At 44.5% G+C, this 14,546-nt stretch overlaps 1 protein-coding gene across 3 annotated transcripts in view; it reads right to left on the reverse strand.

Moving 5' to 3' along the window:
* Positions 1-2,277: 2,277 nt before the first annotated feature.
* Positions 2,278-14,546, reverse strand: part of Ntm (neurotrimin) — a 951,504-nt gene continuing 939,235 nt past the window's right edge. Inside the window, exons 8-10 of one of the 3 annotated variants that reach the window (XM_032909747.1) lie at positions 13,532-13,567; positions 8,028-8,060; positions 2,278-4,098 (exon numbers count right to left, since the gene is read on the reverse strand). In XM_032909747.1, the coding sequence (XP_032765638.1) occupies positions 3,998-4,098; positions 8,028-8,060; positions 13,532-13,567 (170 nt within the window). In that variant the 3' untranslated portion in view covers positions 2,278-3,997. The remainder of the gene's footprint in view (positions 4,099-8,027; positions 8,061-13,531; positions 13,568-14,546) is intronic. The other 2 variants (XM_032909748.1, XM_032909749.1) reach the window with 2 other exon arrangements.

The raw sequence follows: 14,546 nt of genomic DNA on the forward strand, positions 1-14,546 counted from the left end.
GATGTTGCACATCTGTGTGTTTGGATGGGTGCAGCTGTTCTGTTGTAGGATGAACAACATTCTATAGGAATACTTGGTGGAAATGTTTAGGGTTTGTTCCTCTACAGCTGTCCTCTCTACACCCAAAGAGGCTGCCATAGCATAGCAATTTGCTTTTCCCTGATTACGATTTCCCTATGGGACACTCTAGTGTTGAGTGGATGGAGTGGTTCTTAAGTACGATGCTGAGTTTTCTCCAAGTCACAAGTGGTCCAGTATACTTGAACTTATATTCTCTTTGAAGAAAAAAACAAAAACTCACCACGGGTTCTATGCGGGGTGACTGTTTCCACACATTTTAGTAAACACTCTACCACATTCTTGTTTCCAGCAAAGGAAGGCCTGAGGGTTGTCCCTATCAGCTCCTGCCAGCTCCTTTCTTCCCTGCCCCCATGATAAATTCTAAATGTACAAGGAGGCTTAGGAAGGAGAATGTCATCCACTGTGAATTTCCTAAGCAATTTGGGACTCAGGCATCTGCAAATGATAGAAGAAACTTTCACTTCCAAGATATCTCAGGGAGACCTCTTGCCTGGAGAACTCATCAGCCATAGGTAAATGGTCCTCTAAGAACATGCTCTTCCATAACTGATCACCAAAATAGCCACAGGCAAAAGGAACGTGGGTTGACATTGGTAGACTCTACTCATCAGTGACAGCTTACAAGGCTGGCTTTGGCTGACATTAACACAGGGCATGGTGGTCATAGGTTGACATGAATCATGATTAGTGACAAGAGTGTGTATATGTCAGCTAGTAGTACTAGGGAAGCTATTCAATCCTATCTAGTAGTTGCATATTTGAAAGAGAAATCTACTCAACCAGAGGCTGGCAGCTGTGTTCCCTCAGCTCATGAACCTAGGGATGTGTATCGTTGCAGCTGTGCTGAAACGCGCTCTTCAGGGAGATGTCTGGCTTCTACTTCAGAAACCAGAGAGTCACCTGAGCTTTCTCCCCTTGATTCCAGTGAGCTGCGTGGTCTGTAAGCCAAATCTCCCAGTGTGGACAAAGGTGTAGGAGGGATAGAAAAATTTCACCTAGAGCTTTCATATTTTTTTCTCCTAAAATTAAGAAAGTATTGACTTTATTACTTGGAGAATTGAACACATTATGTAACAGAAAGCAATGGGTCTGTGTCTCCGGGTCCACCCTTAAAGTACTTCCATATATGAATATATTGCTATAGGTTCCCAGAATAAAATCCCTATACTTTTTTGGTTGTGGGAGGGCACAGTTTTGGAAATAACTCTCACTTTCCTTATCCACTGCTGCTGATAAATCTTCCTCTGCTTTTAATTCCTGCCCTGCCTTTTCACTGATGCTTTTTATGCTAAGAAAATGCAAGGCCCCTTACTTCCAGTGGTGCTGGGTCAGGGAGAGGGGAAAGGTCAATGCAAAGCAAGTCTATGAGATGTAGGAAGAGAATTCCACACACTGTTGAGTTGTCTGGTCCCTGGAGTTACCTACCAATGGAGGGTGAGATTGGGGTATGAAGCCACAGTGGGGCAGAGACATGAAGTGAGCAATCCCAAGTCAGTGTTGGTAGTAGGAGCTGGAAAGGCCAGCACTCTTGTTAAATATCCTGACTCCTTCAGGTCAAGCTAAGCCCTGAAATCACAAGGACAGCTATTCCCAACAGGTCAGCCTGATACCTCACTCCCAACTCACAAGCAATCTTTGTGTTTCATTTCTAGATTCAACCTTAGAATTATTTGAATACTGGTCTGTTAAAATCATCCTTTCCTCCTAATTTATGAGTATAAGTGAAATTTGGATGTCGGGGCTGGTGGTGGCAAATGTGGAAGGCAGTCAGTTCTCAGAACATTAATTCATACGATGTGGGGTTATTTAATACACACCATGATGAACGTTTCTCTGCTTTTAATTCTGCCTTGTCTTTTCACGCATACCTCACAAGAGTTCATGCATTGGAACTAGCGACCATGACTAACCTGACCATCGCCCCACAAGGGAACCCAAGGACATCAGGATAGGAGAGTGACGTTTCCAATGAGACTCTCTGAAGGTACTGAAGGCAGGGTCCTCACAAAACTTTGGCTCTCCTTGCATCAACAGAGAGAATGGAGGTAGTTCAAATTCCACCATCTTCTTAGCAGAACGCTCGCCAAGGCAAGTTTCTGTGCATCTCAGAAGCACCGCAACAGCCCCACCTCCATCCAGTCAGCCAGTCAGATTCACCTCCCCCTCCCCCATGACCAAAGAAGGTATCACACCAGGTGAAGAGGGACATGGAACACTTTTTTAATGTCAAGTCAGAGACAACCCATCCCTCCCCTATCCCCCAATCCCAGTTTCCCTCATCACATCCAGGACCCCTCCCCGAGGCCTCTCTGGTCCCCAGACTTCGGGGAAGGAAAAAATGGTTACCTAAAAACTGCATTTTTCTTCTCTTTCATACGCACTCACACGAAGGTGGAAAATTAAATAAAATAAACCAAGAGGATTAAGTTCTCCAGTAGTCACAAAAGGCATCAGGGATTCCCACAATGGGCTAAAGCAAGTGATTACTGTTGGTTTAGTTGTTTCAGTTGCTTGCTGTCCGTTAATGCCCCAAGGTGTGATGGAGAAGCCAAGCTGGTAGCCTCCTCCTCAGAGAGCCACACCCGGAAAGATGCTGCGCCTGGTATTAGTTATTGTTTCTGTTGTCCTTTCTGCTTTGTAGAAATGTCTCTGACATGTAAATAACCCAAGGGAAAAAAAAAAAAAAAGGAAGGAGCTGATTACACAATTACCGGTAAACTCTATCATCTTTTAGAAGATCAACACACAGCTAACGCCATATACAGCATGCAGTAATGTCTGAGAAGGACCCTGCTGAGAAAGAAAATGGCTAGAACTCTAACAAAAAAAATATATGTATATATATATATATATACTGTATAATATATGTCATCAAAAGAAGCATAGCCAAGAAACCAAGATAGAGTGCAGACCAACCTTCCGTGTCTAAGTAGTGTATAGATAGCATAGTTCTGTCTGCAAGAGATGAGGAGGAATCTGTGACGCTGGTGGAGGTGTTTGTTAAATCACATGTGTGTCTGGTGGATTTGCCAAAGCCTCACCAGGTGGTTAGTGCCTGGTGTCTGGTCCACCAGTTGTAAACTTAGGTAAGAAGTATACTATTCACTTTTAATACGTAAGAAACACGTTTCCCTTCACCCTTGCCTGTGTAATTTTAGTTTTGTCTCTTGTTTTTGCCCTAAGTTCTAGACTCATATCGGAAAATATAATTAATAAAATTAACAATGAATCAGAATCCCTTATTATCCATGATGTCCATGTGGTAAAATGAAAAAAACAAAACAAAACCGAAAGCTTAACGGTGTCTTTTGTGACTGTTGCTTGTGGGGTTATGGTGCTGTCAGGCTGTCTTGTTTCGTTCGTTCTTTCTTCTTTCTTCTCTTCTTTTTTTTTGTTCTTGTTTTTTTTTTCTACTTCGGATTTCACACTTCATGACACACGCCACCATCGCGCAGCCCACCAAAGGGCCCTCCGTGGCACATCTGGGCCCCTGTTTCTCACTCTGTGCTTGTGTCTATGGACCGATGAAATTTGGGATGGCCGACTCCAGAATGTTCCATGGTGGGGCACTTTAGTGGGCAGAGTGGCTGAGCCCTTGCCCACCCTGGCAACAGAGAGGTCACACAGTGCAGCTTGTGGGTGGGTCCAAGCTAGGTGTGCCTTCTTCCCATTTGGGAAAAGAAAGAAAACTCAGTGGTACCGAAATGTCTGCAAGGCAATTTTCAAATTTCCTTTTTTTAGACTTTTTTTTTTCCCCTTTACCACAGTATGCTTTGTTCCCCTCCCTCGAATTTCTGTCTCATTGGCTGTGATTCTCGGAATTTCATTTGATTCTGACTTGTTGCTTCATGTTGCAGTGCTGTTGAATTGAGATGCGGTGGCAGCAGCTCTCCCCGGCAGGGAAGGGGCACTCACATCAAAATTTGAGGAGCAGGTGTAAGACCAGAAGAGGGAGGAGCCAAATGCAGCCTGCCCTCCTTGACGTCCCATTGTTGACCTCGCTGACAGCACCTGGGCCTGTGGAGAGAACACACATGTCGGTAAGCTACCTGCAGCTCAACACAGGAAAAGCTCCTTGCCAGTCACTTGGTCTGGCGTTACTGCTGCTCACGCTTTCCTCATACAAACTTCTGGGCTAATTTGGCTCTTGGGTCTAAGGACTTCCATGAAAGAGGAAGTGGTGATTATTGGATGGTACATAAAGTCAGAAATCAGATGCATTAGAGAAATAATGAACAGGGATAAGGCCTCTGATTGGACCTGCTCTGATCTGCTCTGGTACACTGTATTTTTCAGGGCTATTTAGAACTGGTGTCCATATTCCCTCCCTGTCCTCACCTGAACACTGCCAAAACCCGATCGCCCTACTCAGGAGCTCAGTACTGGTGTCACTTCTGGTTAAATCACACCACATTCAACCATGCTTCTTGATTGCACATGGGGTTGTCCTGTGCAGTACTGAAATTTTGGATCTAGCTACTACCCATGCGATTCCATTTCTTGGCCCTTTGAAGTCAGCAGCTGTCCAACTTTATGTTAGCTTGGGTCACAAGAGTCATACAGCTTCTTGGCAATGTTAAGGCATCATGCTGAAAAGCCCCAGGGAACCTTGTTCTGCTCTGTGCCCGGCAGGGAGGTGATCCAGGCAACATGACATGGAGAGCATTTGTGCAGACACAGGTAATGAAGACACATGATCATGAAAACCCTGAGGACTTACCTTTCAATTGGTTGTCACTTAGGCTTAGTCACCTACTGTTCACACCTTCTAGAATCTAACTGCTAGCTTTTCAACTAAGGCGCCCTTCCTGTAGCCACTCCATGTCGCCTCCACCCACTTCTCTTCTTTTCCCAGAAGAGAGGCCACTCCTTGACAGGCCCCTGGAAAGAGGTTACATTGCTATACTTTGAGTGAGTCTGGACTGTTCTATTCTTTCCACTTTGGCCATTGTCCCTGATTTGTCAATGAGACCATATATGCAGTCTGTGAGAGCCAGGTTTCATTTCTTCCTGGTAAAATGAGTGGTCCATTCAATCTTTCTCCATGTACCTTGTCCAACACAATTGAAAATGTGTCCTGTGTACTTAACCTGCTGAGTCTATCAGGGCACAGACTATAAGCACAGGGCTCCTATTATTTTCTTCTATCTCTTTTGCTGTCTGAATACTCAGGGATTCAACTTTAAAATCCATTCCTCACTGAACCTCAGCCTACCTCACCCTCTCTGTCCAGCTACCTGCCATGGTCCAGAAGAATACTAGTTCTCTGAGAACACACTGGTGCTCCTCTTTTCTTTCATTCCCTTCTTCCTTACTTAACTGAAGGGTAGAAGCCATAAGCCAAACAGAATACAGCAGAGGCCCTGCCAGGCTATCACAAAAAAAATGGACATATAAGGATGAACACCTTGTGTCCAACCTGAAACCTCTGTGCAACGGCTCTGCTGGGTGCTCCCTGATGCTCTTGTTTACCTACATTGGTGCAGTCCTCAGAGCTCCATTGTGGTTTAATGCTATGTTGGGAAACAGGACATCTGTAGGGATAGCTCCTAAGCCAGTGAGTGCACTACCGAAAAGAGAACAATGCCTGTGAATACATCACCTTTCTTTAAAGAAGGATTGTCTCAGTCAAATTCACAAGGCCTTCCTGCTGTTCTTATTCAAGGCTGAGTTATCATATCCAGCCTACCCACTGCCTCACCCCATACAAATACTCTTTCTCCTTCCCGCCTGCCTCTTCAGCCTCTATGGGGAAAGCTGAATTAGCAGGAAATAGGCGGCCCAAGGGAAGAGGTCTCCCCACACCTGCTGAAAGAAACAGCTGCATGGCTCACCTTCAAGTCACAGAGTTCAGCAGCTACCACTGCCATGGCTTGCCTGGACATCTCACATTTATCCCTTACACTAATTCCAGAGTAATGTTTCCACACCTCCAGATTGCTCCAGCTGCGTCCTACAGGCTTAACAAGAACGTCTGGCTCCTTGGTAGAACGTTCACCATCACAACTGTGACCTGCCTACTATTTCCCACCTTAGACTGTCTTCCTCCAATGCTTTCTTAAATATTCTTAGTCTACGGCATGTGGGGACATGTACCCCCCCACACACATGTACACGCACACTCTCACACACACACATGCACACACAGAGAAGCTGGCACTCCACAGACATATTCTTTTTCTTTCATAAGCTCACATTCTCTAGTCCTTTGTCTGAAACACACTTCATTTAATTCATTGTTTCAACTTCTACTCCGGATTCCAGTTCTACAGACAATGCTCCTCAACTCTGTCAGTAACGTATCCATTCTGCTATTAAATAATACTCAGAATTGCAATATTCTAATTCTCCTTATTTGCCTGACATGCAGTTTTTCCTAACTGCGATGAAGAGCTAGACTCTTTCTTCTTCCTCTTCTGCTTCTTGTTCAGTTGTTTGGGACAAGATCTCTCTACCTAGCTCAGACTGAATTTGAAATCTTAATCCTTGTGCTTCAGGATCCCAGCTTCTCAGGTTATAGGTGCATGGTATCATATCTGGCTTGCTGTGGCTTCTTAATTGCAGGATACGTATCACACTGACTGAGGGAGGTAATCCATTCTTACCCACAAAGGGAGAGAAGCCTGACTGATGCTGAGGTGTCCGTGTTTACTTTGAGTTTCTGTTTCTTTCCTTTTCTTTTTTTGAAATTATATTTGATTAAAAACCTCAAACCTCATAGGAAACAAAGACAGACGTTTCCGCTATGTCTTGTGCTTTATCTCAGTTTCTCTTACAGAAATCTTCACTCCCCCCCCCACCCTTTCTACGAAGTCACCAAAGACATCAGGACTGACCCACTCCACCAGAAAACAAAGCCTCCCTCACAGATCAGGGTTCAGGACTGCTGGGGATCTACTGAAGTACCCAAGGACACCCACAGATGAGCTGAGGATTGTCATTTTCCTTTGAAATTTCTAGAAACTTTACTTTTGAGAGTTTAAAGAGCCTTCCCTGGGCCTCTTGACTTCTGTTTCCAAATGTTGCTTCCCACCAGCTCAGATCATGTATCTGCAGGGAAGGGTAAAGTCCATGGTTAAGCCGTTTGAGCACTGCTAAAGGCTGACCAGTCCTACCCAGGGCAAATACCAGAGGGAAAGAATGCCATGGGGTGAGGATCTTTGGTCCTGGCAGACATAAGGCACAGTCTGCTTTGAGCAAGGCCTTCTTCCAGTAGATGCTAAGACAGTGACAGCTTATCCCATCTGTCTGGTGACACGGTCACTCAGATGAGGCAGCTGTTCTTCATCCAGCCACGCCTCCATTGCACATCGGATGCCTTTATTGCCACTCTCTCATTAGAGAGCAGCAGAGGCCTAAAGAGACTAATTACCAGGACAGTTAGGGTCTCTGAGATCTGTGAGGAGTGTCAATTATCCATCGGAAACATCTGGCTGCCATGAAAGCCTCAAATAAGACATATTTTATTCCTGTCCCAGTGACTCACCCAAGAACCTCCCCTTTCCTCCCAAGTCTCCCTCACCCCGCCCCACCCCACGTCACCAGTTTCCTAATAGCTCTGAGTTAGACAAGAAGAGAAAGGAATGAGCAAAGGCAGCATGCAAGGCGATGGCCTGAGAAGATTGTTGCATTAGAAAGAGCTTCATGAGGAAGACAAGACCAGCCCTGCTAGGATCCCAGAATGCAGCTCCTCTGACTATAGCAGGTGCTCGTTAGCACCACCATACGGCCAGTTAAAGTTGTGCAAGTGGAAGCAACTCTTAGGATGTGACATCACTGGGGATGGGGTTAATGTGGCTTAATAGCAGATCAGGGAGAGATCCTGCTTGAATGCTTGAAGGTGAGCTTAAAGAAGAAGAAGAAGAAGGCATCTAGGAGGAGGTGCAGAAAACTACGTACCCCGTTCCCACTAAGGCATCAGCTGCCTAAGAGGTAAACATACAAACCTTTCCAAGGGGTCAGGGCTGTAGTTTTCACTTCTAAAAAGAAAAATTAAAAATAAGCCACTGTTAAGGCAGAAAACAGCTTGTAGCGCTTAATGTGACCTAAATGGTCTTGGGAACAAGCCAGAGTTCCTGGCCTAACCCAGGCCCCTCATATCTGCCTCTATGCTGACCACTGTCCATCACCCACAGTGGCCCCCCACTTAATTATTTTTAATGTAGAAGTGAACTGGAGGCAAGGGAGTGTATGTATGCCCATTAGTGTGGACCACAGACAGAAGCAGAGCCTGACTACACGCTTGATCCTAGCAGCAGACACCTATCCTCGGGAATCCAAGCCGTTAAGTTAAACTGCTTCATAGAACGGCTTCCATTGTTTCACTAAATTCTATGGTCTTAAGGACAGAGTTGGCTGATTCCGTAGAATACATACTTTACCATTTTGAGTGTCCGTCCCATGTTAATTATAACATGTAGAAGCCTGACTTACATTTAGTTATGCCTTTTAGAAATATGGATGAATCAATGCAGGTGGCAGAGGAGTCATGGCCTTCAATATCCGACCTCAAGCTGGCCTTATGGGTCTTTCTCTCTGGACTCCTGAGACAGTGTCATCTGTACCTATGCTGCCACCATGGAATTCCCGGAAGCCCCTGTTAGTACTTAAAGGGAGAGGCTCCTCCATTGAGTAGATTATAAAGAGCCCCATTTTCCTGACTGCAAGCTCTCAGAAGGATATCCAGGGCTCTCACACTTTTTCGGTGGTCTTCGATGGCTTGATTTATGATTATCATACACCTACTTCTCTTTTAATACATGTCATTGCTCATTTGGATACAGGGAGCATATGAGAGAGCATCAAAGCTTTGGGCGCCTTACGAGTCTCTTTGGGGGACAGAAATCTTCACATCTATCTATTGAGACAACAGTCTTTGATACAGTTCATCCCAGCTCTAGTTTCCAAGTTTGCAGTAAGATGAATACTTACTGTGCTTCTGTCTCTTAAGCTATTCTTTAAATGCACCCCTCCTAATTTAGGTGTATAGTTGCAATCTTAAGAGGCCCTACTGAATACATATAGATGTGAGAGGTGACCTGGTATTTTGCCTTTGAAGAAATGTCTAAGGTAAAGCAAGGGTGGGAGCAGAAAGCCAGATGCGATAACCACATGTCTTGTACACTTAGCATAGACTGTCCAGTGGAGTGCTCTCTGGACCCTTGGAACAGTCCAGAAGCTGAGGAGGGGCTGGCATATGTGCATCTCTGTACCAAGAGGGGAGGTGACCATAAGAAAGGAAAGCCTGGGAAGGTAGGTATTGGGGGACTAAGAAACCATACAGACTTTGCTCCCAGACAAGCAGGGAAAACTTGTGGGTGACTTATAGGGTATTATCTATAGTGTTGTGGGTACCGGCTCAAATGGAGCTACAGGTGGGCAGAAGTAGCCTCTATATAAACCTGGGACTATGCTAAGGAGGCATAAATGGAAGGCATACTTTCCTGATTTAGTAACCACACAGAAAGCCCAGAAGCAACTTACACATAATTGTTCCTACCCAGCTCCCCCAACTCTGCATGCCTGGTGAAACCTTTTGAAAGAAACTCAATTCTTTAGCATCTGCAAAGATATAGGGCAAATTGATACTTATTCTGACCTTATGTAAAACTCATTCTTTTCGGTATTTTCTATGTCAGAGTGTTTCAGCCAACCTTTGCTTAGCACACCATGGGAAAATGCAGGCCTGGTATTCCCTTTGTGAACTGAGGACTACTTTTGTTCCACTACCAAGAAGACTTACAGGGTTTTTGACACCATCCTCCCTGTCAGGCTGACGTTCGATTGTTGTGTCTAGTTAGTCTAGAAGTATGAACCTCGTCAGGACCTCTGAAGCTGAAGGTAGCCATAAGCTCTAACCTTTGTGTGACATCTTAGGTATCAGGAAAAGAAGCAAAGCTGGGCACAGTCACACAGACCTTTAATCCCAGCACTCAGGAAGCAGAGGCATGAGGATCCCTGTGAGTTTGAGGTCAGCCTGGTCTACATGTTGAGTTCCAGGACAGCCAGCAAAATGTAAGGAGGGAGGGAGGGGGAGGAGGGAGGGAGGGAGAGGAGAGAGAGAGAGAGAGAGAGAGAGAGAGAGAGAGAGAGAGAGAAGCAAGGAGTTGGAGAGATGGCTGAGTGGTTGAGAGCCCTGGCAGCTTTTGCAGAGGACCTAGGTTCATTTCCCCAAACACCTATAACGCCAGTTCCAGAAGATACAAACACTTTCTATCACAGGGCATGCATGTGGTACACAGACATGCAAGAGGCAAAAAGCAAAACAAAACAAAACAAAAACAAGAAAACCCAAACCCAGAACAAAACCGAACCTCACATGCATAAAATAAAAATAAAACTTTAAAAATTAACAATAAACAATTCCTGACAATCTAAATATTTTCCTTCATTAAGATCTTGATTAAAATGTAGCTGTTCCTTTTGCTTTTGATATATTAACACGCATGCAGAAAAACCATGGTGGGGTGGTAAAGACTAATCAAGAAGAAAATGATAGGAAAGAGGGAATAGAGAACAAGAGAAGAAAAGGGAGGATGGAGAAGAGAAACTATTACAACAAGGAAAAGAATGAGAATCCCCTAAGTCAGGTAATACTGCAAATTTCTGCTCAGTCCAAAATTTATCGTTCTGTCAGCCAAGTAAATACTCACAGCTGGATCTAAGCACTCAGGTGGGTTCAGGACTGGTCTCTAAGTCTCACAGTGGGGAAAGGACTGCTGAGTGAATATGGCTGTTCAACCCCCCTCTTCTAAAAAACAGAGAATGGACTTTTCCCCATATACTTGCCATAGGAATGCTGACTGCTTGATCGCTTGGTAGGCTGGCCTTGCTAACTATGTTAAATACTCTGCAGGAAGAACCAATAATCTCCTTCTGATATCCACGAGGAGATATTTGCTTTTGTTGTCCATTCTTTAACACTGGGAGTTAACAAGCTTGTGGGTATTAACAAGCCAACATTTCTGAGCCCACTGCTATCATCAGATCTGAGCAGATTGAAGATAGAGGGCCAATGGATGAGAAGGGAGCAGCCGTAGAGCCGCTGAGTTTGCAGTGTGGGCCCTGCACTCCATGCGCTCTCTCTGTGAGGGATAGTGGCAGAGCCCAGAGTCCTTATTTATCGCGTTGAGAGTCCTGCACCACCAAATATTAATGCTGGAAGGTGACACGCAATCTGTTGTGTTTGCAAAAGGGAGGCAGAGAAATACGTCAAGGGTGGCAAAAATGCTGAGGGTGAGCAAAATTCTCTTATCAAAACCCTTCTCGTCCATTCAGATATTAGGTAGCGAGGGAGTCTCAAATGTCCCTAAAGGCCAAACGTCTCCTGACAGTGGAAGCCCATACGTTCATATAAGTCTTTCTGTATATGTTTCTCACGTAAGATTAGCATCCCGTGGAGGTATTCCTGGAGATAAGAGCGATCTCTCTTAGTTTGTTGGAGACTAGCCATGGCAAGGGGAAAATGAACTCAGATAAATGAGTAAACACGTTCAAGTGCAAGGTCTGCTTCTTCTACAGTACAGCACAATCCAGTGCTTATGGGGAAAGTCATATTCCAGATATGTATAGTCTAAAAGTTCTTCCCCTCCTTACATCCAACAAAGAGTTTCCTGAGACAAAGGGGTAAGGGAAATCATCATGGAAGGGAACTTCCTTCCATGTTGATCAACAACAAAAGATGGCACTGCAGTAGCCCAGCCTTGGTCTACACTCAGCAGCAAGGACAGGTGATCGGTACAATTGTTGCTGTTTTTACCTCTTTTAGTCTCCTTTCACATGGCCTCATTGTGGGGAGTTGCTTCTCTTCCACTCAATTGGCATTTCAATGAGGAATTGCTTGTAAGGAGCCACTCCCAGAATGTGATGTGCTCCTATTTCCTCTGACAAGGCAGTCCTGGTGGCCAGAATTAGCTTAATCACTTCTGAAAGCACCATGGTAGCATCTGTGCTTGCTACCATTGACGCTAGCACATCTCTAATGTTCTTTATTTTAGATCTGCAATGTTCCTCATTTGGGGCTTCAAAGGCACCAATTGCGTCACAAGTTGAGAATGAATCCATCCATGGACTCCCCGCTTTTCCTCCCTGGTCCTTGCTTCATTTTTCTGTTCTGACTCATCAGCACACTGCTATGCATCACAAGGGTGGATAATGCAGCTCTGCCTGTTCTTATGATAAAAACATTTTTTTTCACCTGTCACATAGATCCCCACAGTTCACTTCTTTTTGTCTTTCTTTTCACCTCTTAGATCTGAGGCTGCCTTCACCTCTTAGATCTGAGGCTGCCCTCTGTGAGTGTCCACACAGTTAGGATGTAGATGGATGAACAGGATAGATGCAGGGGAAACGTTGGGATAAGGGAGATCAGAAGACTCTCTTGGGAGTAGGGAAAGCCCTTCCATTAAATTTTGTAGGTACCTTCTCACTGGGCTATCAGTGGAGCCCAATCTGTCATCAAAGGCCAGGACTAGAGCTCAGCACCCAACATGTATAGTTCAATATCCAACATGACAAAAAAGAGCAAAACAAACAAAACGACTGTCAGTGACTTGGGGTGACAGCTTTGTAACATGTCTCTCACACTGACTGAGAAGACTGGGAGGAAATGGGAAGAATCACAGTATCCACAGAGGGGCAAGCGAGGAGAGTGGAAGGGGAGGTCAAGGAATTGGCTAAAAGAAAGAGAAAAAAAAAAAAAAAGAATACATGGACTATGTCCCATATGGAGGAAGTCACTGTCTTTTGGCCTGTATCTGGAAACTCAGAATGTGCTACTGTACTTCAGAGCATCTTACATATATGTCTACAGCAGAACACGGAAATGTCTCTGAAGCGTAGGTTACTCTTCATGGAAGATGGAATAAAGTCCAATTAAAGTTACATGACTTATTTAAGAACTGGGGCCTCCTAAGGGCCAGCTGTTAGCTACAGTTTTTGGGTGGCCCACCTTGGATCACTTCTTGTGATTTTAGGCCTTTCTAGGAAAAACTGTGGACCAGGTGATGGTGATGTGTTTCTTGAAGCGTTTGAATCTCCATGAGATCTGAGTCTGTTGTTGAGGGACATCACCGGAACTCTTCATGTTCAAGCTCAGTTGCCTTTGTCCTGGCTGACACTGTAGTCAGTGGTTGTATTGTCTTCTCATTGGTTAAAATTTAGTTTCTCAAACTTTTGTCTGAACACTGGCCTCTAGGATTTTAACGATCCTTTCTTTCTTTGCCTTGCTAAGCTCAGCCTTCTAGACAGTGTGTGAGGGATGAGCAAAGAAAAAGTTTCCATGGTGGCATTTACCAGCTCCCAAGAGCCTCTTTGATAGCCTCCCCCTGCCACATTCTAGGCAACTTTACTGCTAGAAATATCAGGAATTCAAACCCAGCAAGGGGGAGAAGGAGAGGGGTGTGGGGTTGAGGTGAAGGGAGTGAAAACAGAAGGCAAGAGGGATACTAACCTTGCAATAAAGTTGAGCTTGTAGGCTCATTTAGTTCTAAATCAGGTGGGGGACATACAGGAGAAAAAAATGAAAACAAACACATATATTATATACAGTCGCTATATATTTTTCATATATAGTTTGTATACTGCCTTTCACAAGCATTTCTAGAGGAAAGGATAAATAAAGGAAGACACAAACCAAAGGTCATAGGACAAGGTGAAGCAAGACAAACTTTGAAATGCTTTGCGTCCCTTTACATGGATGGGATGGTGGGAAGCAAGGCAGAAGGCCACTCCACATATTTTCCAGAGCAGGTAGATTCACTCTTTCTTTCTGCTGAACTTGGGAACTGACTAGAAGCAAAGGACCAAATCTCCTTTCCAGGTCCTCAGAAATCATTATCCCATTGCCTTAGAGATAGAGACTAAATTCAGAAATTTCTGGTGTCACGGTATTATTTTCTGAATAGCATTAGTGACCCTGGAAACACTGGGATTCAGGAGTATGGAAGCAGCTCTCTCAAAACTGCAGTACCAGCTCTATAGTTCCAGAGATCACATGCTCAGAGCCTTGTGGATTGGTAATGGCAAGGTCCGCCCTGCTCCTATAGGACTTAGTTACTAAAATACAAACATCCTAGGAGTTTCTTATACCATAATTCCTCACTTTTAGTGTGAAAGTATGGGAAGGATACCCTTTTATGGTTTATGTGCAAGGTAATGACAAAATGACAACAGTTTTGCTGGCTTTGTGCAATGGTGCTGGAGAGAGAACTTAATTGAGGATGCTCTATATTCATAAAAGGAGGTGCTACTATCTGATAGCGAGCCTTAATTATGAACTTGGGAGCCATAATAATGTCTGGACAAGACCTGGCTGGAGATGATGGATTGAAAGGCTCATCTTAAACATGACGAATTTCACCAGTTCCATGGAACAATGATACCCATGCAACATTTCTGGGATGGGCTCTTCAAGAATAGTCTTTCAAATGAAGCCAACAAATGAAATTGATTTCTAATTTAATTGG

The sequence above is a fragment of the Rattus rattus genome, chromosome 8 (assembly GCF_011064425.1).
Source record: "Rattus rattus isolate New Zealand chromosome 8, Rrattus_CSIRO_v1, whole genome shotgun sequence".
Classification (NCBI taxonomy): domain Eukaryota; kingdom Metazoa; phylum Chordata; class Mammalia; order Rodentia; family Muridae; genus Rattus; species Rattus rattus.